Source organism: Cannabis sativa, chromosome 8, assembly GCF_029168945.1.
Source record: "Cannabis sativa cultivar Pink pepper isolate KNU-18-1 chromosome 8, ASM2916894v1, whole genome shotgun sequence".
NCBI lineage: Eukaryota > Viridiplantae > Streptophyta > Magnoliopsida > Rosales > Cannabaceae > Cannabis > Cannabis sativa.
This window is the reverse complement of record NC_083608.1, coordinates 25153667-25179366: the sequence shown is the minus strand read 5'-3', so window position 1 is coordinate 25179366 and position 25700 is coordinate 25153667. Positions and strand designations below refer to the sequence as shown.

The 25700-nt window shown below is 33.1% G+C and overlaps 1 protein-coding gene across 6 annotated transcripts; it reads right to left on the bottom strand.

The window, feature by feature from the left end:
• Positions 1-283: 283 nt before the first annotated feature.
• LOC115699490 (uncharacterized) lies at positions 284-13104 on the bottom strand. Of its 6 annotated transcripts, none has more exons than XM_030626935.2 (26): positions 12704-13104; positions 11632-11744; positions 11410-11536; positions 10967-11065; positions 10758-10826; positions 10527-10661; positions 10335-10403; positions 9464-9519; positions 9194-9353; positions 8580-8744; positions 7976-8060; positions 7499-7729; positions 7306-7400; positions 7158-7200; positions 6131-6288; positions 4349-4459; positions 3991-4059; positions 3681-3824; positions 3206-3280; positions 2943-3119; positions 2750-2835; positions 2607-2661; positions 1667-1792; positions 1238-1351; positions 728-844; positions 284-635 (listed from the first exon to the last, which is right to left on the bottom strand). In XM_030626935.2, the coding sequence occupies exons 1-26, from the start codon at positions 12818-12820 to the stop codon at positions 570-572; spliced, it is 2862 nt and encodes a 953-aa protein (XP_030482795.1). In that variant the 5' UTR covers positions 12821-13104; the 3' UTR covers positions 284-569. The 6 variants fall into 6 exon arrangements, with proteins under 6 accessions (XP_030482795.1, XP_030482792.1, XP_030482794.1 ...); XM_030626932.2 differs by having other exon boundaries at positions 7306-7409; positions 8580-8747; positions 12704-13099; XM_030626934.2 differs by having other exon boundaries at positions 8580-8747; positions 12704-13098.
• Between the last annotated feature and the right edge of the window lie 12596 nt (positions 13105-25700).

Genomic DNA, 25700 nt, shown 5'->3' with positions numbered 1-25700 from the left:
AACAATTTGAGCTGTGAAACATCTTAAGAAGAGCAAGGCTGTCTGCACTCATCCCAGAAATGAATATTTCATTTGGTAAATTCATTCTAGCTTTATTGCTGCAGCAACATCAAATCAAATACAGGATACAAGGTTTCTCTTTCTCCAGTACTTGTCATGATTCTAGCCATATTCATGTATAACACTGCTTCTACATGTTTTGTTAATCAAGATGACATGATATTGAGGCAAAGTGGTCGAACATACTTGTGTGAATTCAAGTAAATTGTGTACGTACATTCAATTTCTCGACAAGTTATTTTCATTTCCGAATTCCCGAAAAAGGGACAAGTACAACATTTCTGTTTCAAAGTGTTTTATGTGCAGAAATCAAAAGGTATGGCTTGTACTGATCCTATAGACCAAAGTGTTTGTTAGGATGTTCATTGTAAAAGGCTCTGTCATTAAATCAATTGATTAGAGCCTGGCGAAACAGCTCCATGAAGCCATTCTTTCATGAAGAAGAAGAAGAAAAGATACCGCAATTTCAATTTACAGTCAAGAAATACTCTTCTTGTAAGAACTAGCAATTACTGGCGTTTTCTTTGGTAAAGTGAATAACCAACAAGAGCAGACATCAGGAACGTCCAAAGTACCTGGCACACAATGTTAAATCATATGCTTAATTAACATTACAAGGTTCGGTAAACACTAGTCTTAAAAATAAAAATATAAGTATTGACAGTACCGTATTTATCGTATGCCAGCGTTCAAGCCTTCTAATCCTTGATTGCATGTCATCAATAACCCCTTCCAGTGGAGATATCTCTCGACTTGGTGAAGATTCGGAAGCTGAACAACTTCCCTGTTTGTTCCATTGTATGAATTATTCCAAAGCTTTAAATAAAGCAGTAACTTAAGGTTTATGTAAAAATAGGAAGCAATTTCAACATAATTTTAGATAGGTGCCTAATTGGCTTGCATCCCTAATTTCTCCTTTAGGATGCCAACTACTAATTTTGAGTTCTAGCTCTAGGAAAATGTAGTATCAATGTGATATTACATGCCCAGCCAAATCCAATCAGACAATACTATTTAGAGATTTCGTTCTTGTTCGGGAAGAAAAACCATTACCTCTCGTGTACTTTTTTTTTCCTAAATTCCCCACATGTACTTAGTATGCATTAAGATATAACAATGCAGAGTAGATATTGACATCATAACCATTTAAATCTAGAAATGGTAATGAAAGGAATACCTGCGAATGAATATATTCCACAAGTTCGTGCAACCTTGCAGCTTGATGAGTGTGAATACCAGCAGAACTCCTCTCTATTGCTGGTAATCTTTCCAGGACTATTTCAAGATAACTCTAAAGCAAACAAGTCAAAATAACATTACTTCACTGTAGAAGAGAAAGCCCTCAGTAGCACGTTACAGACCATTTCATGCAATATACAGATTATTATATAGAGATTAGAGAGAGTATTATCAAAGGTAAATGATAACATAGTCCGGGGTCTTGGATAAACTTAAAACCCTGGCCTACTGATGACCAGGTCCCTTACTCCCTTTCACTCTTAACAATGGTATTTAAGAGGTTCATACCAACACAAATATAACTGAAGGCACAAAGCATTATAGATTATACCATAAAAAAAAAAAAACAGTGATATCAAGGCAAAACCTTAGTGGTATATGAACCATCCAATTTAAGCATTGAACCAGCAGCTGCCACAGCCTCTTTATTAACCCCTTTGATTTGTAGGTAAGGACCAAGGGAATCTTGCAGATGATCAACCTCAATTAAAATCTGAAACAAGCACTAAAAGCTCAGCCAAATATTTAATAAAACAGAACAAACTCAAACATCAAAAGTTGAAATAAAAGATATGTTGATAGCACTGTACGCAATAATGTGTCGTGTGAATAGAAGAATCATAACATACTAATACAATATTCTTGACATAATGGAGCAAGTTTAACATCCCAACAACAAGACACTTTGGAAATATACAATTCATACTGAAAACCAGAAAAACATACTTACTAGAACATTTCAAACAATCAGGTTTAACTTAAGAAGTCAAAACCATCATATAAAAGTGTAAATAGATTGTTTGAAAGGATAGACAAGGGAAAAACTCTTTTAACTGGGAAACTTCTACAACCAAGAAAGAAGTGGACTTCTGGTTTTCTGTGCTTAGAAAGCAATGCAGATCGGCAATAGAAAAGGCCACAGACGACCAGTTATAGCAAAGACAAATTCAAAAGCTTGCACAAACTAGTAGCTACGCAAGTTTGGTTTCAGGGAAAAGGAGAGGACTTAAAAGATTCAATAATTATCTACTTCAGACATGTTGGCATCTTGGACAATAATTATGGTAGGGTATTTACTAGGAGAGGAGTAGCACTAAGTTTATTTTTTTTTATAACCTGTAAAAACAATTATTAGCTATATAGAGTGGGTACCTCTTTCAGAAATCTCAAAAAGAGAGCATTAACATGTAAATAGAAAAGAAAATAATAAAATAAACACCAATGCAGATATTTCCATGGCAGGTGAAGTAACCTTCCAAATAAATGCATATTGTATGTTAGAAAAGCTTCCCGTGTATTAATCATACCTTTCCATCTTGGTAAATGAATGCAGATGCTTCAATATAAGCTACTGCTTGATACCTAACATCAAAAGTAATATCAATTAATTGATGCATAGCACATTCCTCGCAGCTTTCAACCACTGTTAAAAAGAGATATCTTTTCTTACCCAAGGTTAAGAAGGCCAGCAACAGTGCTGATGCTTATATCAAAATCCACTTTGGGTTGTATGATGAAATTTCCTTCTCTTATGGGCTTAGCAATGGTAATTCCACAAGAAGCAGAATCAGGTTTCCGCAGTTTTGAAAAAAATAGAGACCATGAGTATAGCAATGAAATACACAAGGGTTTTCAGTACAAACCTCCCTTATCAATAGTGCAAATCTTCCCTCACATATTCTAACACGTATACAATCACTTTCAGTCAACTGTCCATTAGTAGGAATTCCAGGAAGCTTAAAATATAAATCAATAAAATTCTGAACAGAGCTGCAGAACTTTGCAGGATCAAGAATTTTCAAAATATCTTGATAAGCTACCTGTTAGCATTTGAATATCATACATAAAGGTCAGAATCAAATCACAAATAAAAAAAATTAATATGATTATAGTGGTGTTGTCTTACTTGCTTGTTACTCTTCAGCACAAACAATGAGCTCTCAGGAGAAAGCACGGGATCAAAATCATTTCGAATTTTGAGCTGCATTTGAAAGAAAGAAAATAAAGCATTTAATTAAGTGAACCAAAGTTTCAAGCTTAGTGCAGCATCAGTAATAATGCATGCATCTGTAACGAAGTTCCATCTAGAAAAGAAATATTCACAAAACAAAATCTATATTAAAAAATAAAAAACGACCTACATTGTCACTAACACATTAACAAACTCCCTAATCCATATCTTTAAAAAACGAAACTTCTTTCTGTGGTTAAAAAGGCATAAAAGAAACACAAAATTGCCTATTGCAAAATTCAAATAAAAAATAGTTTTTATCTGAAGAAGATTGTTTCTAGGTTTCTTGAAATACTCTTAAAATAGCAAGTAGCAATGAGAAGATAATTTGTCTTTGTATATAACTCTGAAAGACTCCAAATCCACTAACATGTGCATGAACAAGATGTGGCTCAATGTGCTGCTGAAACATTGGAAACACTGTCATCATAATCTCATTCTGGGACAAAAAACACCCCACTCTACTTTTATCTCTTTGGACTCGAGAAATAAGATGTGAGTGAACACCCCCAACCTGTTATTTACCATATCAGGAAAGAAAGAAGAAGATTAACGTAAAAGAAAATTGGTCTTATACTCAATTTGAAAAAGACAGATTCGAATAATAAAAAGGGGAGGGGGGAACGGTAAAAAGTACAAGGATAAAAAGCCTCAAAAGAGAAGTGGGAGGTTATCTTTACCACAGCAATCCAAAAGTCTAGTGATTCTCTGATATCAGGATGCAAAGCATAAACTCCTTCCAAAATGATCTGCTCAAAGAAAACCAATATTTTTTTTCACCAATCTAGAAAAAGCTTAAAAACCAGCACAATAAGGTACAGCTTTACTTGCTTGGGGCACTTAGTTAATGGAATGATCATGAAAGATGAGATATTTTAGACCAGCTACTCTTCAGTTAAAAAAAGTAAAAGGCCAAATTTTCTGTCTTCGTCATTTTCATAAAGTAACATGTCATTTTTACCACACAGAAAATAAAGCATAATCTGAAAACTTCCAGCGCAAATTCCACAGCAATACAAAACATGTTTGACAACAGACCACTCCACAATCTTCTGAAACTTCGAGTTCCTTGAAGCCACTCCGAGCACCAGTCTCCAAGTCAAATACAGGTACTTTTGTTCTTCTGCCATTCCTTATGTCATCGAAATTCTGCAGTAACACAAATTTGGAGTAAAACATTTCAATCAATAAAAAAGAAGTTGCGTTTGTAGAACAGGAAAACTAGACACTAGCACGACCATGTATGGAGTTTACATACAATATAAAACAATTGTAAAAGAGATGCGGTTGGTTCTCTTAGCAACTTGAGCTTTTGGGATGAATTGGTTTTCTAACATGATAACAATCAGGGAGGTAAGTCCAGATCATTTCTCTGGCCAATATTTTATTTTCTATGTTTCTTTTAGTGCTTTGGTGGAAAATGTCCGACTTTACTCGTACTTTTAATCATTTATCAATAATATAACTTCCTAACCTCTTGTTTGCATTTCATACTATTATTGGTGGCTTACATTGTAATAGTGTTAGGCCTTTGGATAAATAAAAAAAGGTACATTGGTAATTGTAATGGGGGTATTTAGATAGTATATGTATGAGAGTTTGAGATGTGTTTTGGGTAGAGAATTATTTGGTTAAAGAGCGCATTAGCTCTTGCGAGAGAACTGGGTATTCTCAAATACCCAACAACCTTGTTCTCTTTACCATCTTTATCAATATACCATCTATTATTTCCTTATTACTTGCTATTGTTAGGTACTATTATTCTATCTTTGCTACTGTTCTTACTTAATTGATAGGAAATTCCTATTAAGTGGTATCAGAGCATGTCGATCTATGGGGCGAGGTGTGACGGAAATTTGATTGGAATTTCAGCAAGCCCCCAACCAATTGGAACTGATGAAATCAGCTCTCGAGGCTATGATTGATCCCATCGTGAAACGGTTGGATCTGATGATCGATCGGATACAGAAATCCAAAGAGGACGAAACACCAATGACACTCTAGTGGCGACCAAGGACGAACATCTTGATGGGGCTGCTAAGGTTGAAACAGTGATGATTTCAAATGTGCAACTGGTCTCAAGTACAATCCCAGTCATACACCACAATGAGGCACTACAAGAAACGTCATCGGAGCATAGTCGATGCGCACTGGAGCTAGAGAAGGAAGAGCCTGAACGAGCACGATGACAGCGTCGCCGATCGCCGGCTAGACAAGGGAAACCAACAAATTTGTACGAATGCGATACTATTCGCAATAGGGAGGTCGTGGTCTCTATGGATGAATGTGGGCTCATTATTTTCCTCATCTGCTTGGGGCAAACCCAAGTTTTGGGCCCAAAAGTCATTACTAAAGGCTCAATGGCCAAGTTAAGTCACGAATTGCAAAAGAATTGTGATCCTGGTATAACTTCATCTCCTTCTAATCACACGAATATCCAGCAACCTTATTCTCTTTACCATCTTCATCAATATACCATCTATTATTTCCTTATTACTTGCTACTGTTGGGCACTATTACTCTTTCTTTGCTACTGTTCTTACTTAATTGATAGGAAATTCCTATCAAATAGTTTATAAGCTTTTAGGAATCGATTGGTAATCCAATAAGAACCTAGCTGAAAATTTTATTAGTCAGTCATTGACTCAATCATATAAACATTGTTGTTTCATCCAACTCTCTAAACTCCATGACTGTCACCAAAATTACAGCACATAATTAATCAAGAAATTCATACAACACAAGATACAAGGCACATAAAACGTAAATAAATAAAAGATAATTTACTGAAGAAGACATACAGAGTGATTGAAGTCTTACTTTTAAAAGCAAGGATAAATCAAGTGAACTGAAGTCATCATACTTGAAATCCTTTACTTGTTCAGATCGATAATAGCTTTCTAGAGAAACTACTTCACAGCCAACTATATTTGCCATTTTGTGAGCCAAACTAGTCTTTCCCGACCCACTTGGACCACCTATAACAACAAGAAAAGTAAATTATCACTAGCACAAACAATGTCAAACTGCGGGAGAAGCAAATTCCACAAACAAGAAAATAACATACCCCAAAATATAACTTTCAATATAATAACTAAACCTGTAGTATAGTCATTTTATAAATGAGAAAACAAGTAACTTTATTGTTTTACACTTACTGCCACTTGAGGGTAGCTTAAGCAATCTTGGGTGGATGGACGAGTCTATGTTTGTGAGCAGTAAGGAGTTCAAGTATCCATAAATACATAAATATAGATAGACTAGATTGGTTGATTCGGTTAGGAGCGTTATCTTCATTCGAATAGAAAGAATACTTGGGAAACATGCAGTTTCACAGACAAAGTCAAAACTACACAAACACACACCAAAATAAAACAGTACATAATTGTAACTTAACACTGTAACAGATGATAAGAATAAGTTGCATTAATAATTCAGAAGAGTAAAAGGGAATTACGTCAAGCTTCAATAAAATAAAAAATAAATAAATAAGATAACCGTCATGTTCTTTTTCAAGGAACTTCTACTCAAAATTCATTAAAAAAAACACCAAGACATCATAGCAACAAAACTTCCTTAAGCCTCCACATAAAAAGTATAAATCCAAGATAGGGTGGAGCTGATCCAGGATGTCTCTTATCTCAGCCACTGAGTGGAACCAGATTCCAACTCAGATGGAACTAATAATAGAATATAAACATGTTAATTGTCACTCAGAAAATCCTATGCAGGTCAATGTATATACTTTAATAGCATAACAAATATGCAAGTGCTAGCAGAAAATCCAGACAAGATTAATATCAACAGCAAGAAGAGGGAGGGAGTAGTTCTACAGAACCCATATTACCAATTCCAACTATAACTGGGAAACCTTTATTCTCCAACAAAGCCTGAAATTATCAACATAAGAATTATATAAATAATTCTGCTCAAGTTCTCACTGTAAAAATTTCAACATGATTTAAGAGACTTCTAACTTATCCTCTCATTGATACCTGTATTGCTTGCACAGAAAGAAGTAATCCTCTATCCAGGTCATAAGAATCGGGCATTGGAGCAAGTTTCATAGTGTCCCTGAAAGTGGAAGGATCTGTGGTTGCTTCATGAGAGAAGTTTAAACATGATGATGGCAACACACCCAGAAAAAATAAACTGGCAAGCAGAATAGTCTGAGTCAAACAAACATACCTATGGCTGAGCTATCTGCTGTAGGATCTGAAGAAATAAAATGCCATGTTGCCACTACAGGTTCCATTTTTGATTTTGTTGGAGATCGAGTCCATGGTTGAGATAGATCCTCAAGCTTATTAACAAGATTCGGAGTAACCCGGATTGGCCTTGGTGCAATTATCGTTTTGTCTTGATTGCTAGCCAGGGATGTATTAGGCAAAAGTGGAGGTGTATTAAGACGAGGTACACCTGTACAAGCCAACAACATAAACCTCGTTACTCTGGAGACAAAAATGACAATAACTCGTACATGTGTATTTTATTTTATATTTTTCAAAATCACCATAAAACAAATGCCAGGATAGAGAAGATTGAATCACACAAATTTATTGAAAAAAAGGGCTCCAGGAAACCCCATAAAAGCTTTTGAATAATTTCAAATTCACAAGTAAAATAAACATTAATAAATTAGAAAAACATAGACTAGTTTACAACCTTTTTTCTCCATAATCATTTCAAGGTATGACTTAGTGAGCCACGGTCCACTGAGGCCCATTTCTGATGCTTCATTTCCAACTGTCTACAGAAAATAAGATTAACCGAGGTGATAATAAGTTTTAAATACAGTTACATGTATAGCCATGCTGAACAAGAATGATAAAGGTAACCATGCTGAAGAAGATTGCTAAAGGTAATGTATGTGTTTCCTTATAGTAACTTGGTCGATCCCAAAGTAAACCAACTTCATTTGTTTACCAAACAGGCTGTCCACATAACCTCCCCAATACCCAATATACAATTCATATGTAATAGAAAGAACTTCAAAACACAGGACACTAATGCAACATATCCTAATAAAAGAAAATACATAACGACATCAGTATAGTATCAACAGTAAACCTTTCCAAAGTAATAATATAGGCACACAAGCCATAATGACTTTATTTACGTCCCAAGGGAACAGTTAAGTCACTCTTCATCAAACGGTTGGTCCTGTGTTCAAACCATGGCCACCACCCTTTGAAAACTTCTCCAAAAGAAAATCACAAAAAAAAAGTACTAAAAGAAACACATTTTAGTAAAGAATTCAAGTTCATACTTTTCGATTTGTGCCCCTCAGCACCATGAATGTCTCACCAAGAGTATCAATTGTTTCAAGTGAAATTGATACATTGCCATTATTCACTGATGTAGATGCTCGTTTATAACTGACAACTACAGTGTACCCCAAAGCAAGCAGCCCACCTAAAGTCATCCTTCCAACCTGCTTTTGATATTTAAGAGAATAATCGGTAAGCAAAGCATATGAAGTGGTTATGTATTAAATAATGTACAGATAACATAATCCAAGCACAAGTGCTTTCACAGGAGTCTTAAGCAGGAATTATCTTCAAGTGCAAACAAAACAAAAAGTAAAAGGAAAGGACCAGATGCTTCATAATAATATGGGTGCACAAAATAATCTCTTCATAAATCAATTAATGAAGGTTCTGCTGCTGGGATTTGGCTCTAATCCAGAAACACAAACAAAAATTAATCAAATTTAGTCAAATCACTAAGGTCTTTTTGCTGCAGGGATATAGCAAGGATAAAGGAATCTCTGGCTCAAAAAGAAATATATAAAAGGAAATGTAAGGCCTAACAAGCTTGGGTCTTTTTACTTTGCACATTATTGTTAATCTGGTCAGTAATCACTAAGATATGATGCCTTACCTCAAACTCAGCTTTTGGCCTGATGATGTAATTCTTGTCAACAATTCTCTGATCACCAAGAGATAAATAATATCTAATACCAGATTGACGTACTTTTATCCAATCATTTGTCAGTGCTTCTTCACTGGCTGAAGGAGGTCTGAGGTACATCTCAATAAAACTGATAACAAAAATGAAAAAAAAATCAAAAGGTAATTACAGTTTCTTCCCTTCAATATCGTTGTAAAAAATTGGTCAGGACTTGGAAAATAAACAGCCTACAACACTCACTTATCTGTTTCTACTTCATATTCTTGAAGAAAATATGCAGACTGTCCACCTGGAGACTGTATCGATGATGCAAAAAAATTGAATTAAATCACATGCTTATTTTCCAAAAAAAAAAAACATAAAATGTAAAAATTGATAGGAAAAAAAAGTAGTAGACATCACAACATACCAGAGAAGAAATTTAACATGAAAAGTAGTTTATTTGGGCAAAATAATGTAAGAAAGAAAGAAGCATGCACACAAACACAACCATGTAATCCCTGTATTGTAGTATATCTCTTTACAAATATAACAGATCCACCTCAGTAAAGATTCTAGCCACAGTTGCTTCGCCAATTAGACATTTTAATTGTTATCTTATTTTTAAGTTAAGGATATCATGCAGCCCCACTGCCAGGTCCCAAGTGACAACAGAGCATTTTTCTGCAGATATATTAATCACAGTGTGTTCATGACATATGAATTATTCTCCTCTTCTGCCTTTCAGTGTTCATTTCTCCATACGTGCCTCAATAAAGCAAATAGTTGTATTATTTTAATAGAAAGTTACACGAGTTTAGTCCTAGAGAATAATGGACATTTCCTGTCCGCAAAATACTTGGAATTACAACAAAACAAGAACAGCATAAATGAGAAAGGACCAAGTTCTATGCATGTAGCAAAGTCCAGCATCCACTGAAAATGGCTTAACACAACAGTTACACCATTTTATAGGAAAAGATCAAATTTAAGAACAATACATAAGTCTTGTCTCTAAAGTTAAACTACTTAGGATATACAGCCATAAGAACATAAATGAGGATGGTCCAAGTTCTATGTATATAAATAAGTCCAGCATCGATTGAAAATATCCTAACAGAAAGGTACGTACCTCACTTTTGCACTTTAGTTTATAGATTGCCTCTCGAAATGATGAGACATAGCTGTTATTAATTCTAATCTGCAACCAAAAGGAAAATCACACTCAACTGTGGTAAAAGACAGAAGAAAATTGGATCAGGGAGATAACATGATACATAATTTGCCCCACACCAGCTTTACTAAATTCCAGAAAAATATTTACCTGTGCATGATGAAGGTCTGGCTCAATATGCTTTCTAAATAGAGGGAAAATGCTATCAATAAGGTAATCCAGTGAGCAAGAATCACCAATGTCATATTTAACTTTGGACAGGAGACTAAAATGAACACCACCAACCTGGTATAAGAGATTTACATACGGCTGCATCAGTCTTTCAATATAAACCAAAACGAACATGTATTATAAAACAAAGGATGGGATAATAAAAAGCACCACTGCAACTCGAATATCCAGCAAAGACCGCAGTTTTGCATGCAGAGCATAGGTGCCATCAACTATTACCTAAACATAAAGTGAAGAAATGAAACCAATTATAAGTAAATGTATATGTACTACATACATTCATATAAGTGTATATTTTCTCAGAATGAACCGAATAATTATCACAGTTATCATGCTAAATGCAATTCAGACATCCTTACCACCCCAGAAGAAGCGCTCATTATTGTTTCTGAGCCAACCCGCTTCTTTTGTTGATAGTCAAAGACTGGGATCATTGTATCTTTACCTTTTGTTAAATCCTATGTCAACAGAGTCTCACCATAAGTGCATATAAAACAAACAAAGACAAAACACCAGAACTGGGAGAAACACAAGCATAAGCATAGGACCCCAATTGCCTTAGATTAGAATGTGCTGACAAATTCAGGACCTGAGTTGATAATACTGAACAGAAGAAGCTGAAACTTTAACTAGCAAAAATATGTACAAAATCTAGAGCATTTGTGCTTAACTTTGGTGGTTATATAAGTATGGTTATATAAATTATCAAAAACAACATGACATTACAATGACAAGACAATTGTCTTGACATCATTCAACCCAAACAGGTAGATAAACTAATATAGCACATTAAGAAGCATACCTCAAGATTTTGAACTAAAGTCTTAAAATCTAATAAGCCCAAATCATTCCCTTCATCAACTCCAGTGCGATAATTCTCCATTGATATGACAGTACAACCAATAACGGATGCCACCTTTTCTGCTAAGCTTCAGGGACCATTAAAATAACATTAACGCTCAAAATTTCAAAGAGGGAAGAAGCAGCAGCAGCTACATGAAATTCATCAACGGAAAGTATATACCTTGTTTTACCAGAACCGCTAGGACCACCAATGCCAACTGTGACAAGACCCTCTTTTTTCTCTCTGAGTTCTTGGATTGATTTTACTAACAAATAATAGCCGTAATCAAAAGACTGCAACATTTCAACCGAATCCACAATTAGGAATTTTTTGTGAAAATTTACACAGCATTTGCAATCATACACATAAAGATAAAACTATAATACCACATCCTAAGATTACAAGTTGGCTCTAATACAGACGACACTATAATACATGAAAAATATTGACTGCCAAAAGTACCTATCATGCAAAGCAACATTGCAGGAGCACAATAACATAGATTCACTTATGTTACATAAGGATTATTTAACAGGATAAACTAACAAGTATCAAACCACCAGAAAAATCATTACAACAATAACCACTAGGATGTTACTTTAAGAATTATAGGTGACCACCAAAATGTAAAGAAGAAAGAGGAAAAGAGAAAAAAACGAACAAACAAACAAACAAACAAATTTTTATATACATCTACATATCTTTTATTGTCATTCTAGGATCAAAGTCCATAAAAAATACTCACACACACAAATATATAAAGAGTCATTATAGGTTGATGCTACTATTTCCAAGCAGCCCAAACAGCTTAGTAGTTTTAATGAGCAAAAAAATACAAGCTAAAACGCATCAGAGATGAATTCAAGTTCTCTTTTAGTCTCCACCACCACCTTTCATACTGACGAATTTGCATATGGCCAAAACAAACATATAAGATAACCAACCCATAAAAAATAAAGACAAAACAAATCAGCCCTTTTGTTCTAATTGCCAAAACTTACACCAAGACAACTTAACTTCACCTCTCTCATCCTTATAACAAGTGAAAAGCCAACTTTTTTTAATTAACAAAACAATCCAACTTTCCCACATAATGCACTTTAGAATTACATACTAAATATAAAAGTTACCGAATGCCGGGAAATTTCTATAATTCCAACAAAATTCGTTCATCACAGCCCATATTCGTGCACAAAAAGACCAAAACCATATATGTACATATATAATATAATATAAATATATATATATATACCACATGAAGAGGGAGTGATTGGAGGATAGAGGAAGAGGAAGAAGAAGTGGAAGGTTGCTGCTGGAAGTAATCGCGGCCTCCTTCTTGGAAGACTCGCTGTACCACTTCATCGTCCATTTTTGGGACTCAAAAGAAAAGAGATGAGCTTCAAACAAACCCTCTTCGTCTCTTTTCTTGCTTTAATTTGCTTGGCGAATTTTAATGGAATCAATCAAATTAACAGCTAATTAAGCTATGAGATATTATTTTACATAAAAAAAAAATATTATTGCAATAATTAATTATAAAAATGAAATGAATAAATGGTTTTCATAATTCATCTCCTTTTTCTTTCTTCCTTTCTTCTTTCTACTCCTCTCCTCTCCCGCTCTCAATTCTTTCTCTATTTCTCTTATTAATTATCGTTATTTCTTTTTTTTCATATGTAAATTTTTTAATAACAAAAATAAAAGTAAAATTTTTGTTTTTAAAATTTTAATTTTAAAAAATAAAAATTTGTTTTATAATCATTTTTGTTTTTTAATTTTAAAAATAAAAAATAAAAGTGTGTTCTGTAAATTTTATTTTTTATTTTTATTTATTAATTTTATTTAAGTCGGGACCAGGAGGCGAGTCTAAGTCTGGGGTCGAGGTCAGGTTCAGTTTCTAAAGTTTAAGCTAGAGTCGGAGTCTAAAATATTGATTAAAATATTGTTTCAAAAAATATTGAAAGTGAAATTTTTTTTTTATTTTAAAATTTAGATTCTTAATTAAAAAATTAAAAAATAAAAACAGTTTTATAGAACATGTTTTTGAAAAATATTTTTACTTTTCTAATTTTAAAAACAAAAAACTAATTAAAAAAATATTACTAAACGCACCTTTTGTTTTTAATTTTTAAAATTTAAAAAAAAATTACGGCAAAAATTCTTATACAATCATTTTTTTCTTATATATCTATTATTACAATTTCTGTATTGTATTTATTTAGTTGTATTGTATTGTGTATCATTATTTAAAAATATTAGCATAAATGCTACTTGAATCTCTACAAAATTTTTAGTGCAAAACTTTCTAAATTTTACTTCTATCTTGTTTTTTACTATTCTGTTAGTTAAGAGTTGTTAAGTGTCAAATAGACATGTCATAGTGTACACATGGTAAGTCATCGTAATCCATGCATTTTAATTATTAAAATTAGTTTTAAAATATTTAAAAAGTAATTCCAATTAAATAAATAAAAAATAGTTCTAAATTTATAATTATAAAAAAATATTCTTTTTCTTTTTTCTTCTACCTCCTACCTTCCTCATTCAGATCTCATCTTGATGAAGCTCAAACCATAAAAGATTCTGGCTCCCAATTCAACTTGGTATCTTCTCTTTCATTATCATCATCGCATTATTCTTCACCTTCGTCGGCTTCCTAAAACCGCTTAAAGGGGCAGTAGATCTTGTGCGACTTCTTGAGATTTCGTGACTTCAACGATGGGCTTCACAGGCACTAGCCCCGTTCTAAACGAATCCATCTTCACGCCTCCACCTTTGGTAGCCCCATTCCTTAATAACCACACTCGCAAATCCTCAATACCCCTCTAAATCCCCCACACCCACGAAGTTGTCTCCATCAACTTCCACAACTACGATGCCCCACAATCGTAGCCCCACCTCTGCGAAGCCCATCTCTGTCGACAACAGGGTCTCTGGCGCAACCCCCAACTATGATCTCTTACAATCGCAAACCTCTGAGAACAAATTAGACATAGAGAGAAAGAAAGAGATTGGAATGATGGTGACAAGGAAAAAGATTGAGAGAGGAGGCTGATGAGATATGAGAAAGAGTTAGGGTGCGCAGAGGAAGAAGAAGAAGGAATAAGAGAAAGATGGTCTCCATGGTTCAAGAGAAAGAAGAGAAAGAAAAGAAAGAAAGGTAAGAAATATTTTTTCTTTTGTAATTTATTTTTATTTTTAAATGGTTTTTAAATTTTTTAAATAATTTTTACTATATTTAAATAGTTAGAATGATCTGGACCGCTAAAAATCTACCACGTGTATACTTGTGTACACATTAGCAGTCCACAATGACACTTAACAACTTTTAACTCATAGAATAGTAAAAGCAAAACAAAAGTAAGGTTTGGAGGGTTTTGCCCCAAGAATTTGGTTTGTAAGGTTAAGTGTTACAAGTTGTATAATTCAGGTAGTATTGTTGTCAAAATCCCTATTATTTAATATAATACTATGGTATTGACTTGTATTAATAGATTGTGTAAAATTATACTATCTTTATCATAAACTAGACATCGATCCCACCTTTCCCTAGACCTAGTGCCGGACCCCGGGCCCTAGACCTGGGACCCAAACCCCAACCTCGACCCGACCCCAACCCAATACCTCAACCTTGACCCCAACCTCAAACCTAACCTTACCTCAGACCCAGTCCTAGCCTTGGACTAAGACCTTGACCCTGACCCTAACCTTGACCTTAAACCCTGGCCTGGATATGGTCCCAATCATGTTGGAATTATTTTACCAGGAACTTCTAAAACGATTATAAATAAACACATATAAAGTATGAGAAACCTTACATGGGGTGCAGCGGAATAATATGTCTCCTTCCACTCAGATTTCTAACCCTTGTATCTTTTCTGTCGCAGAGTAACACCAAGATCTGAGTCCGAATGTCCTTCTGTTGAATCTGGATTCTTCACGATCTTCCACACTATGATTGAGGTACCATTTGTTGTGTGTGGGCACTACTCTATCACTTAAGGGGTTCAAATCAATAATGAAGAAGAGGGAAAGAGAGGTGGCGGCTAGGTTAGGTAGAAGGCACTCAGGTTTTTCTCTGAAAGGAATAAGATGCATCATCTTTTCCTAAAGCCATCACTACCTATTTATAGTATGCCACCTAGGGTTAGGTTTGAATTATTTGGCATTAAAATAATGAAAATATTAAATGATAAATCCTACATAAGTGGTCGGCCATGGCTATGGATATTGGGCCCCACTTTTGCAATTTGCTGTTTTATCATTTCTACATCTCATTTTCTCAAAAATGCCAATTTTCAAATTCAACCATTTAAATGCCAATTTTAACTATTTAATAACTAAAATTAATTATTAAATAATATTGTCATTTAATATATTTATTAATTAGACTAATCAAAATCTCTTAATTAACAAATATACCCTAGAAACTCTTTCTTTACAGTTTTGCCTTTGCTTAGTGAAAAATTCATAAACTAGACATAGTCTAATTTTAGAATTATAATTGATTAATCAAAATCAATTAAGTGAGTCTTACAAGTAGTATTGTCTCAACTAGTGTGGGGACCATGGGCCTATATATCCGAGCTTCCAATAAGCATACCAAGAACTCACCAAGTAAATTCACTGACTTATTAATTCTTTGTTGAATCCACGCATAGAACTTAGAATTGCACTCTCAACTATATAGAACGCTCTATATGTTCCACCATATAGACACGCTATTAATTATCCATTGTTATAATCCTAATTTGATCAATGATCCTCTATATAGATGATCTACATTGTATAGGGACTAAATTACCGTAACACCCTACAATGTATTTTATCCTTAAAACACTTAGCCCCGTATAAATGATATTTCAGTGAAGTGAAATGAGTACTCAACCATTTATCTCTGTTTAGCCAAGCTCGAAGGAAATCATCATTTACTTTCTATTCGCTAGATAGAAGCTATAAATTCCATATCTATGTTTAGCGCTCCCACTCAATTGCACTACCGTGTTCCCAAAATGTACGTATCACCCTGACCCAAAAGTAGGCTTAACTAGGGGTGTTCATTGGATCACATCCAATGTTTTTAGGCCTATCCAGATCCGATCCAATCATATTTTGGATGATAGATTTTACCATCCGATCTAATCCAATTAATTTTGTCATCCAATCGATCCAACATCCATTGGATTGGATTGGATGTTGGATTGGATCGGTTCTATCCATTGGATGTATTTCATATATATTTATTTCATTTAATTTAAGTTTATCTAATATTTTAGACCTAGTATTTTTTGGATCGGATCGGATTCATCCAATATTTTAGATCCAGTATGTATTGGATTGGACTGGATTCATCCAATCCAAGAAAAATAAAGTAAAACTTTAATGTTAATTTTCATATATACATATAGATTTGACGTATAACAATATAAAATGTAATTACTCATCCAAACTAAATGAAAATACTAATTAGTTCGATTGGATGTTGGATGTATTGGATTTTTAGACACCCCATCCACCATCCGATCCGATCTAATTGGATATTTAAAATTAACATCCAATCCGATCCGATCACAATTAGATATCCAATGTTTAGCGGTCGGTTCTCATTGGATTGGATCGATTTATGCACACCCCTAGGCTGAACTAACAAATTAAAGAACACGAATAACACTCTTGAGATTGAACCTAATCATATCAGGATTAAGATCATTTGATCTAGAATCAACTAGGTGATATTGAATTGAATAGATATTATGGTAAGTTTAATATATCTAAATCAAAGTTCAATATCGGTCCCTTCCGATCAATACTCCATGCATCCAACCCAAGCTTTACTTTAACCAATGCTCTGGAAAGAACATAGCATTTATCCAAGATGCAAGTAAACTATGTTGTAGATTGTTATATCAGTATAACCCAGTGTTCTGATAAATCTAGGAGTATTTTTAATCACATAGTCTTGATTACTTTCCACTGTGCTGACGACACAAGAAACAAGAACATAAATGTGAAAAGGGTTTGGATGAATTTATAAATAAAATAGACAAGTAATTGACAATGTGAACCAAAAAATACACAAATGAATGAAAAATACTTCTGTTTCTTTATTGATATTGAATAATAGAGATTACATTGAAATGGAGTTTTATTTAGGGCATAAAACCCAACAAATCATAATAAATAATAAGAGTTTAAGGAGAAGAAAAAACTATGATGAAGATCACTTCGAAGTCGCGATCTCCGTCTCTTCCTTGCTCTGTCTCTAGGTTTCTATCTCAATTTGGTAGATCTACGATTCTCAAATTTCCAGCTTAAAAAAGGTTCTATTTATAGTGCTTGAAAATATAGATGAATCTCCTTAGAATTAGGATTTTTTTTTTAAAAAAAAAAAAAAAAAAAAGAAGATAAGTACGACGCTACTGATTAGTATTTTGGCCATAGCTTCTTCAATACAACTCAAAATTAGACAATTCAATATATTTTGGAAAGGTAAGAGCAAGATCTAAAACTTTTATGTTGAGCTCCAAGTCTATTTCTACTTCTAAGGTCGTCAAAATTTATAATTAAGCTTCATCTTGTAAAACCGAGCTCACTGACTTCCACTATTTTCTACCAAAATATGCTAACATTCCTCCAAATGGCTCTAAATACATGATTAGTCTTTAAAATATCCAAAACAATTAAAATCACACTAATCAATAATTTAAAAAATTAATTTAAGAGTATTAATACATAAATTAATCATATTTATAAGACAAATGTGAACTCATCAAATGTCTACACACTTGAGTAAGTTAATGATAAAATAAATGATACTTAAACAAACAAGTCTTTATCAAAAATAATTTTAGTTTCAAAAATTATACATACCTTTATAATTTCAAGAAAATCTAAACTCTTCAATCATTAGAATTTCAACTCAAGATAATTACTTTTCAAACTCAATTTTTTTGTATATGCGTTCAATCAACTCATCATATTATTAACATTCTAACCAATTTATGCATGCCAACAATCAATGCTCATCTCTAAATAAATGTGTATTTCGATGAATTTTCACTCTATAAGCTTAATTATCAAACTATTCTCCACTAATGTAATTACACACAATTTAAAGATCAATAGGATTTTATAGGCTTATAATGTAAAGCTAGGGTGAAAGGTAGATAAAGAAGGTTAACTTGGGCTCAAATCACACCATTGTATACATCTACAACATTCTCTCAAATAATTTCTATTTGTATTACTCAATCAATCTCCTCAATAATTCAATCTTGTATCTTTTTTTTCATAAAACTTACTATTCCCCCACACTTAAATTGTTGCAAGTGTTCATTTATTTTTCGACGTATTTCTCATCATTTTTTTTTAGTTTTTTTTAATGAAATACTTACAGCTTACAAACATTTATTCTAAGGGAATAGTAATTATTTTCTTCATCATCACATAACCATGAATATTTTTCCTTCAACAAAACTCTCATACATTTACAAATACATAAAACATCAATATACTATGGTGTGAAAAAAGATGAATAAGGATTTTTTTAGGCTCAAAGGTTAGTGTACAGGGTTAAAAAAATAAGATATTAACATCTATGCTCAAATTGGGTAAAACTAGGAAATTAACAAATAGGGTAGGCTTGAAAAGCTCAATCGATCCAAAAAAATTTACCTATATCACATCTCAAAACTATGTGTAATTTATCAATTGCGCCTCAAATAATTATCAAACAAGTTCTAGAGTGGTTAAGACTTTAAATTAAAAGTCAAGCATGCACCTATCTTTCCAAACATTAGCAAATATGATATTTCAACTGATGTGCAAAAGTTTTAAAAAAAATCAAACTTGAGCAGTAATTAATCATGAGTTAAGCACACAAATCATGAGAATCTATCATTTTCCTAGAATTATAACTATCACACAATCAAGAATTTTATCATCAACAAAATTATTTTCCACAAGACCATGCATAAGACATCAAAGTAAAATCACACATCAAACACGAGCAATCATTGTCAACAAAATTTCATTCAACCCACACTCACTAAAATTAAAGCAAGAAAAATTAATAATATAAACTATAAAATTGATAAAAATAAATAAATATATAACTAATTGCTAAGAAAAAAAACTGGATAGACATGACAGTTAATCTCTCCCCACACTTAATATAAGCATTGTGGATCATATGTGCATAATGGGGAGACATATTCATGTTGCACTCTTTTTTCCTTGGCCCAGGTTTTGTCCCACTGGATTTTCTTGGCAAAGTTTTTAACAAAGCAACTTGTAAATAATTATGAATATGAAATATATATTGTACTCTTTCTTCCATAGCTCAGGTTTTGTCCCACTGGATTTTTCTGACAAGGTTTTTAACGAGACAACTTTAAATCATGTTATATACTTTCCTTATTATGAAGCAAGTAGAGAATATATGGAAGTGAGATCATTGACATAACATATTCGGAAGACATATAAATTACACTCAATAAAGAAGTATCAACACAGGCAGTTCTCTATGAAGATAATATTACTTGCATCACTCAACTAAAAGGAGGGTACATTGAAGGAGATGGAGTTAAAACACATTCTACCAAATTCTTCTCACTACTAGAAAAATAGGTTTTAGTGATACACATTGAGTGACTCTAAAATTATTTAGTGACACTTCACCGCACATCACTAATGAGGGTAATTGGAAATAAATTTTTAGTGATACTTCACGCGTGTCACTTAACCCTTTTACAGTCACTCACTGTGCGTCACTATAGGCGTCTAAATAGTCAAGTTTTGTCCGACTAAAAAAGTAACAGCTACACACAAAAAGTGTCACTATATTTTTTTATTATTATTTTTAGAGGTATAGTGACACACAAAAAGTGCCACTATATTAAATATTATTTAAAAAATAATAATATGATTTTCTCAAAATAATTTTTATCATTTTATTTTTCGAAAATTAATAACTTTTTTTAATTAAGAAGCAATATCATATTTTTATATTTTTTCATTTATTCTAAACCAAAACAATACACTATATTTTACAAATACTATATTTCAATAATACTATTTTTCTAAGTTATATCTAAAAAACATATTCAGGTGATTGTTATTATTTTTTTTTTATTTTGATATTAAAAGGTAAAATAGGAGTGCAATTTTTTTAAAATCATCTTTATAATTTATTCTTAATTTAATAAATTGTACTCAACAAATTAAAAAAAATTATAAATTTCAGGTCCAAAATGTACATCAATAATTTTCTTGATTTATACCGAAAACCAACAAAAACACAAATCTAGAAACACACAAATCTGAAAACTAATTAAGCAAATAAAAAACACAACATAGTCTAATCAAAGTAGAGAAAATAAAATCAACCAACAGAACATTAACCAAATTAAATATCAAAACCAAACTCAAGCCCAGTAAATCCTGATCTCCTCGCCCACCGCCTCGGCAACCCAGACTCTGGCCAACTCTGAAAACCCCAAAGCAAGCCTCTCTGTCAATGATCTATAGAGAAGAGCGACAAAGAGAGAGAGAGAGAGAGAGAGAGAGAGAGAGAGAGAGAGAGAGAGTGTGTGTAATACCCTAGAATTAGGAATGGATTAGCAAAACCCTAATTGGTAATTATGAATAAATGAGGAATTATATTATTATATAGTTCAATTTATGTGAATTAATATGATTTATAACATGGTTAGACCCCGTTGGTGAGACAGGGGCATTTTGGTAATTATGACCCGAGAAGGGTAAAATGATGAAATTAATTTAAGGCTAATTTGCAATTTTCCCCCCCGAACTATGACACTTGCTAAATCGTGCCCCCTGAACTATTTTTGACGTTAAAAATTCCCCTCAAACTATTGACAATGCTTAATTTAAGGTATTCTGTAGTGTTCCGTTCATTTTAGTAACGGAGTGATGACGTGGCTGCCATTAGGCAGTCCACGTCATTTTACACATGTAAATTTAATTTTTTTTAAAAAAAATCTAATTAGGGTAAAACACTACCCCACCATCATACACACAGCCACCCCACTGTACCCCACCCCATTGTATCTTCACCAGCTACACGAACCCACCCACACGAACCCACACCCCACCCACACGAACCCATACCCACCCACGCGAACCCAGCCACCCCCATCCACCATCGGACTGGAACCGACGGCGGTCACCACTCCGACCAGACGCAGCCGCCCCACCATCGACCAGACGCGAACCCAACTTCCCACCAGCCACGAACTCACGTCTCCATTGTTTTGGGTCTTCTCCTTCTACGGTAAGTGAAATTGGAATATTAAAGGTGTGAGTTTTGGTGTTTTTTTTTGTATATCTTGTTATTACTGCTAATTATTGTTAATTGCCTCAACTCTAATTCAGGGATTGATATATATATATATAGTCAACGCTATCATATTTTGAATAGTGTATAAAAGCAGACTATGATAACATCATCTTTGACAGTAAATTAGTCACTCACTTTTAAATGAAAAACTCATTTTTGTATTTATCTTATATATTTCAGAATCAAGTTTTCAAAGACCAGATTGAGATAGTTAAGGAAAAGGTAATTAAAATGAGACAGCCTCTATATGTATATATATGTTTATTCTTTTCACTCTATCTCGAGATAATGGTGATGATTAAGTAATTTGCTTGTGGAATAATAAAGAATTGATGGAGAAATATTTTACCGTTTTGAGAATGTTTATATATAACTAAAATAATATGTTTTATCTAGATTTCTTCATTGTCGTTCATAATGTCGCAATCTAGCAACTCAGTCAACAGTGGTAGGAGGTATAAGGAAGAGATTCAATGGAGTAGACCCATCTGTGGTTGTGGGTTTGAATCTGTAATCCGCACGTGAAGAACTGTGGATAATCCAAACAGAAAATTCTATGGCTGCCCAAATTACAAGGTTAGAGATTTTGATTTTTTTTTTATTTTCCAATATTGATATTCAAGTTTTAAAATTTATTCTTGAAATCCATGAATTAAAAAATATTATTTGGTTTTGAACAAAATTCGATGGCCCAAAGTTTATTTATTTTCCAATAGATTATTTGGTACCGTTGAAGAATACTGTGGTGGTTGTGTGGGAATTTTTAACAGTCGTTTGTAGTCAATCCTTAAGCTCCATCCATCCAATACTAGCTTGAACAACAACATTCATGTCCTGAACATGCAATGCTTTACTACTATCATTTACTGTATGCCATTTTATTAAAAAAGATCAATGTGGGATTCTGTTGTTTGCAATGAAATCTGTCCCAATATTTAAACCAGGATTGAGACTCCTTCTATGAGGAGATGATTGTCCATAAAACCCTTCTGAAAACTAAATGTACATTTGTATATTTGTTATATCTGTCTTATAAATTTGTTATATTTTATCGAGTGTTATTGGTTTTTATTTTGGCAGAATGAATTGAATCGGGGATGTAATTTTATTATGTGGATAGAAGCAAGTGGGCGAAGAAGTAGAAATGATTTCAGCGGCTTGCTTAGAAGGTTGGACGAAATTGAGGCCAATGTTAAACAGTTAGAGCTTCAGATTCAAGGAAGAGATGAAGAAATTGCTAGAATAATTAAGCTTTTGAAAAATGTCAAATTTGCTATATGTGTTTGTGTTGGAATATTATCTGTTCTATATATGTTATTTAGTGTTTAACAAATGTATCTACACAATTTAACAGTCAAAGTAACAGTATAAATTAGTAAGTTTAAGCACCAAGTTAGCTTAACTTGGAGTGAAGCTTTTTTGTGACCCAAATAACTTGTTTTGTAATATAAAAATATAAGTAACACATGGTTTGTTCCAGAAATTGGTATCTCATAGCAGGATCCTTTGTTATTATTGTTCTAACTCCTTCACTTTTGACCAACTTTGATGGTATCATAGAACTATGATAATGAACATTCAAGGTTCAATAAGAGATCACTTCATAATTCATAAAAAAGATCCAAATTCATATGTCAATTTATACAAAGGCTTATACAAATTCATAAAAAAGATCCAAATTCATCAAAAGATCTTCATATATTATCTTACTGTTTGAACATATGTGAATTTATACAAATTCATGAAAAGATATCAAAATATGCATAAGCCCTGCTCATATTCAAAATGATGCATAAATATTGAGCATCCACTAGGCTTTACCTACTATATCTTAGTGTTCAATGTTTGCTAGTTATATGAATTTGTACAAATTCATCAAAAGAGATTCAAAATAATGCATAATCCCTGTATACAAAATGATGCATAGACCCACTTTGCTATATATGTTCATTCTTGAGCACCCCGATCATAGCTATTCTACTCTGCAAAAACATAAAATGTAATAAAAGCATCTCAAATTTTGTACATATTTAAAATTGGATTAATTTGTAATGTTTGGTACCTATATCTCTTCATTTCTATCTTGTACACTCCTGTGTTGGGTTGACTAGCTAATTGAAGCTTGAGATAGAGGATTGATGTTTCTCCCATAAGTACCAGGATCCTTTGGTTGAGTTGTTTTTGCCTACACATAATCATAAAATGAGAATATTTTGCAAGGGATCATTTGGATTAATTTGTAATGTAAGGACTGCTCTTGTTCTTCCATCAAATGAAAAATAAACATAAAAAATTTATCTTTGTCATATCTAATGTGTCAAATAATTAATAACAAAGATCAGCAAAGATACAAAAAAAAAAAATATGACACTTGCTAATCTACTGTGTTGTTAGAGATCAGCACTGATTATGAGCTTCTCAAGGTAATTCATTCAGTACCATATATTTACTACATGAATTTATAACTAAAAAAGTAACAAAGATATGTGATGCATACTCGAATTGCCTCAAAGTGAGATTAAAATTCATAATGTAACCTGTAATGTAAACGACCACTAATCAAAAGATGTTACACAAAAGAAATTATATTACCAACCCAGGGAGAGTTTCATACTAATGATGCACATATACGTAGACCAAATTGGTTAATGAAATCTAAAAATTCATCTAGTAAAGAGAAAGCAATTAAGCAGTGTAAACTCTTGCCTTGACTTTGAGTGATTACAGTAAGATCAAACTAAACAAAAAGCAAACTAAAATTCCCAAACATACAAATATTACAAGAAAATATAAATTAAAGGAAGGTCCATGCAGCTCATCCAAGCAAGTAAGTTAGGAGAAAATGATTTCAAAATGAATAAATTCTTGCCCCTTTCAGGATACTAATGATTTGGAAATTGTATTTTTCTCATTAAGTGTATATATATTGAAACTACAATAATATTTGGGAATCTAAAACCTATAACAATTGCTATGAAAATCTTAGGTATGGTTTCAACTACTATATGCTTTTACTTCTATTAGATAGTAGCAGTAGATTGCAAATTAGCAGTACATAGTATTAGTAGCAGTAGATAGTAGTAGTGATCAATTTATCAGTTTCAAGTGGAGCAATAATAGTAGATAGTAGCTAATTTGAAAGAGACCATAAACATTATAAACAAATAATAGTAGCAGTAGTATAGAATTACTCACAGAAGTTGTCTTATTGCTGCCACATGTCCTTAAATTGTGCCCCTTGCCGCCACAAACCGAACACTTAATTATCACAAATTTCTTCTTCAATTTCTTGCCCAAAACAAGTTCCTGAAGTTCAAGTTTTCTGCTTTTCTTTGGCCTTCCTGGCTGCTTCTTGTGAATTGGATTTATCATTCCAATCTTCCCACTTCGAGGCCACTCATCTTGATTTCGAATTGGGAATATCTGGTGAGAGTAAGCTTTCATGTAATATTCTTTTGTGTACCACTTACTCACGTACAGCTCTGGGTCCTGTTTATTGTGCCAAATTGCAGCCACAACATGGCTACATGGAATCCCAGTAAGCTCCCATCGCCTACATGAACAAACCCATGACCTTAAATCAACAGAGTAAATATTTCCATACATGTTATGGATTAGGTAAATCAATTCTCCTGATTTGGTTGGCAAATGGGATCCAGCTTCCTCTTTGTTCTTTTCAATAATTTGTACTGCTTTTGGTGAAATGTTAGAATCCCACATGAGCACAGATTGTCTATGTTTGGTCATCCTTTGCATCAAGTACATCCTTATTCGCTCTAGCATAGACAATATTGGTCTTTCTCTAGCTGCAAGTATTGATCGTGTCCCATTGAAACCCTCACACATATTATTCAGGAGTATATCACATTTAGGGTGAGTCCTAAAGTGT

Coding starts and splice junctions, on each gene's coding strand:
- LOC115699490 (XM_030626932.2), bottom strand. CDS start 12,820: ATGGACGATGAAGTGGTACAGCGAGTCTTCCAAGAAGGAGGCCGCGAT. Junction 7,410..7,498: donor AGCAGATAGCTCAGCCATAG/GTATGTTTGTTT, acceptor TCTCTCATGAAG/CAACCACAGATCCTTCCACT. Junction 1,793..2,606: donor TCATTTACCAAGATGGAAAG/GTATGATTAATA, acceptor TGCTTGTTTCAG/ATTTTAATTGAGGTTGATCA.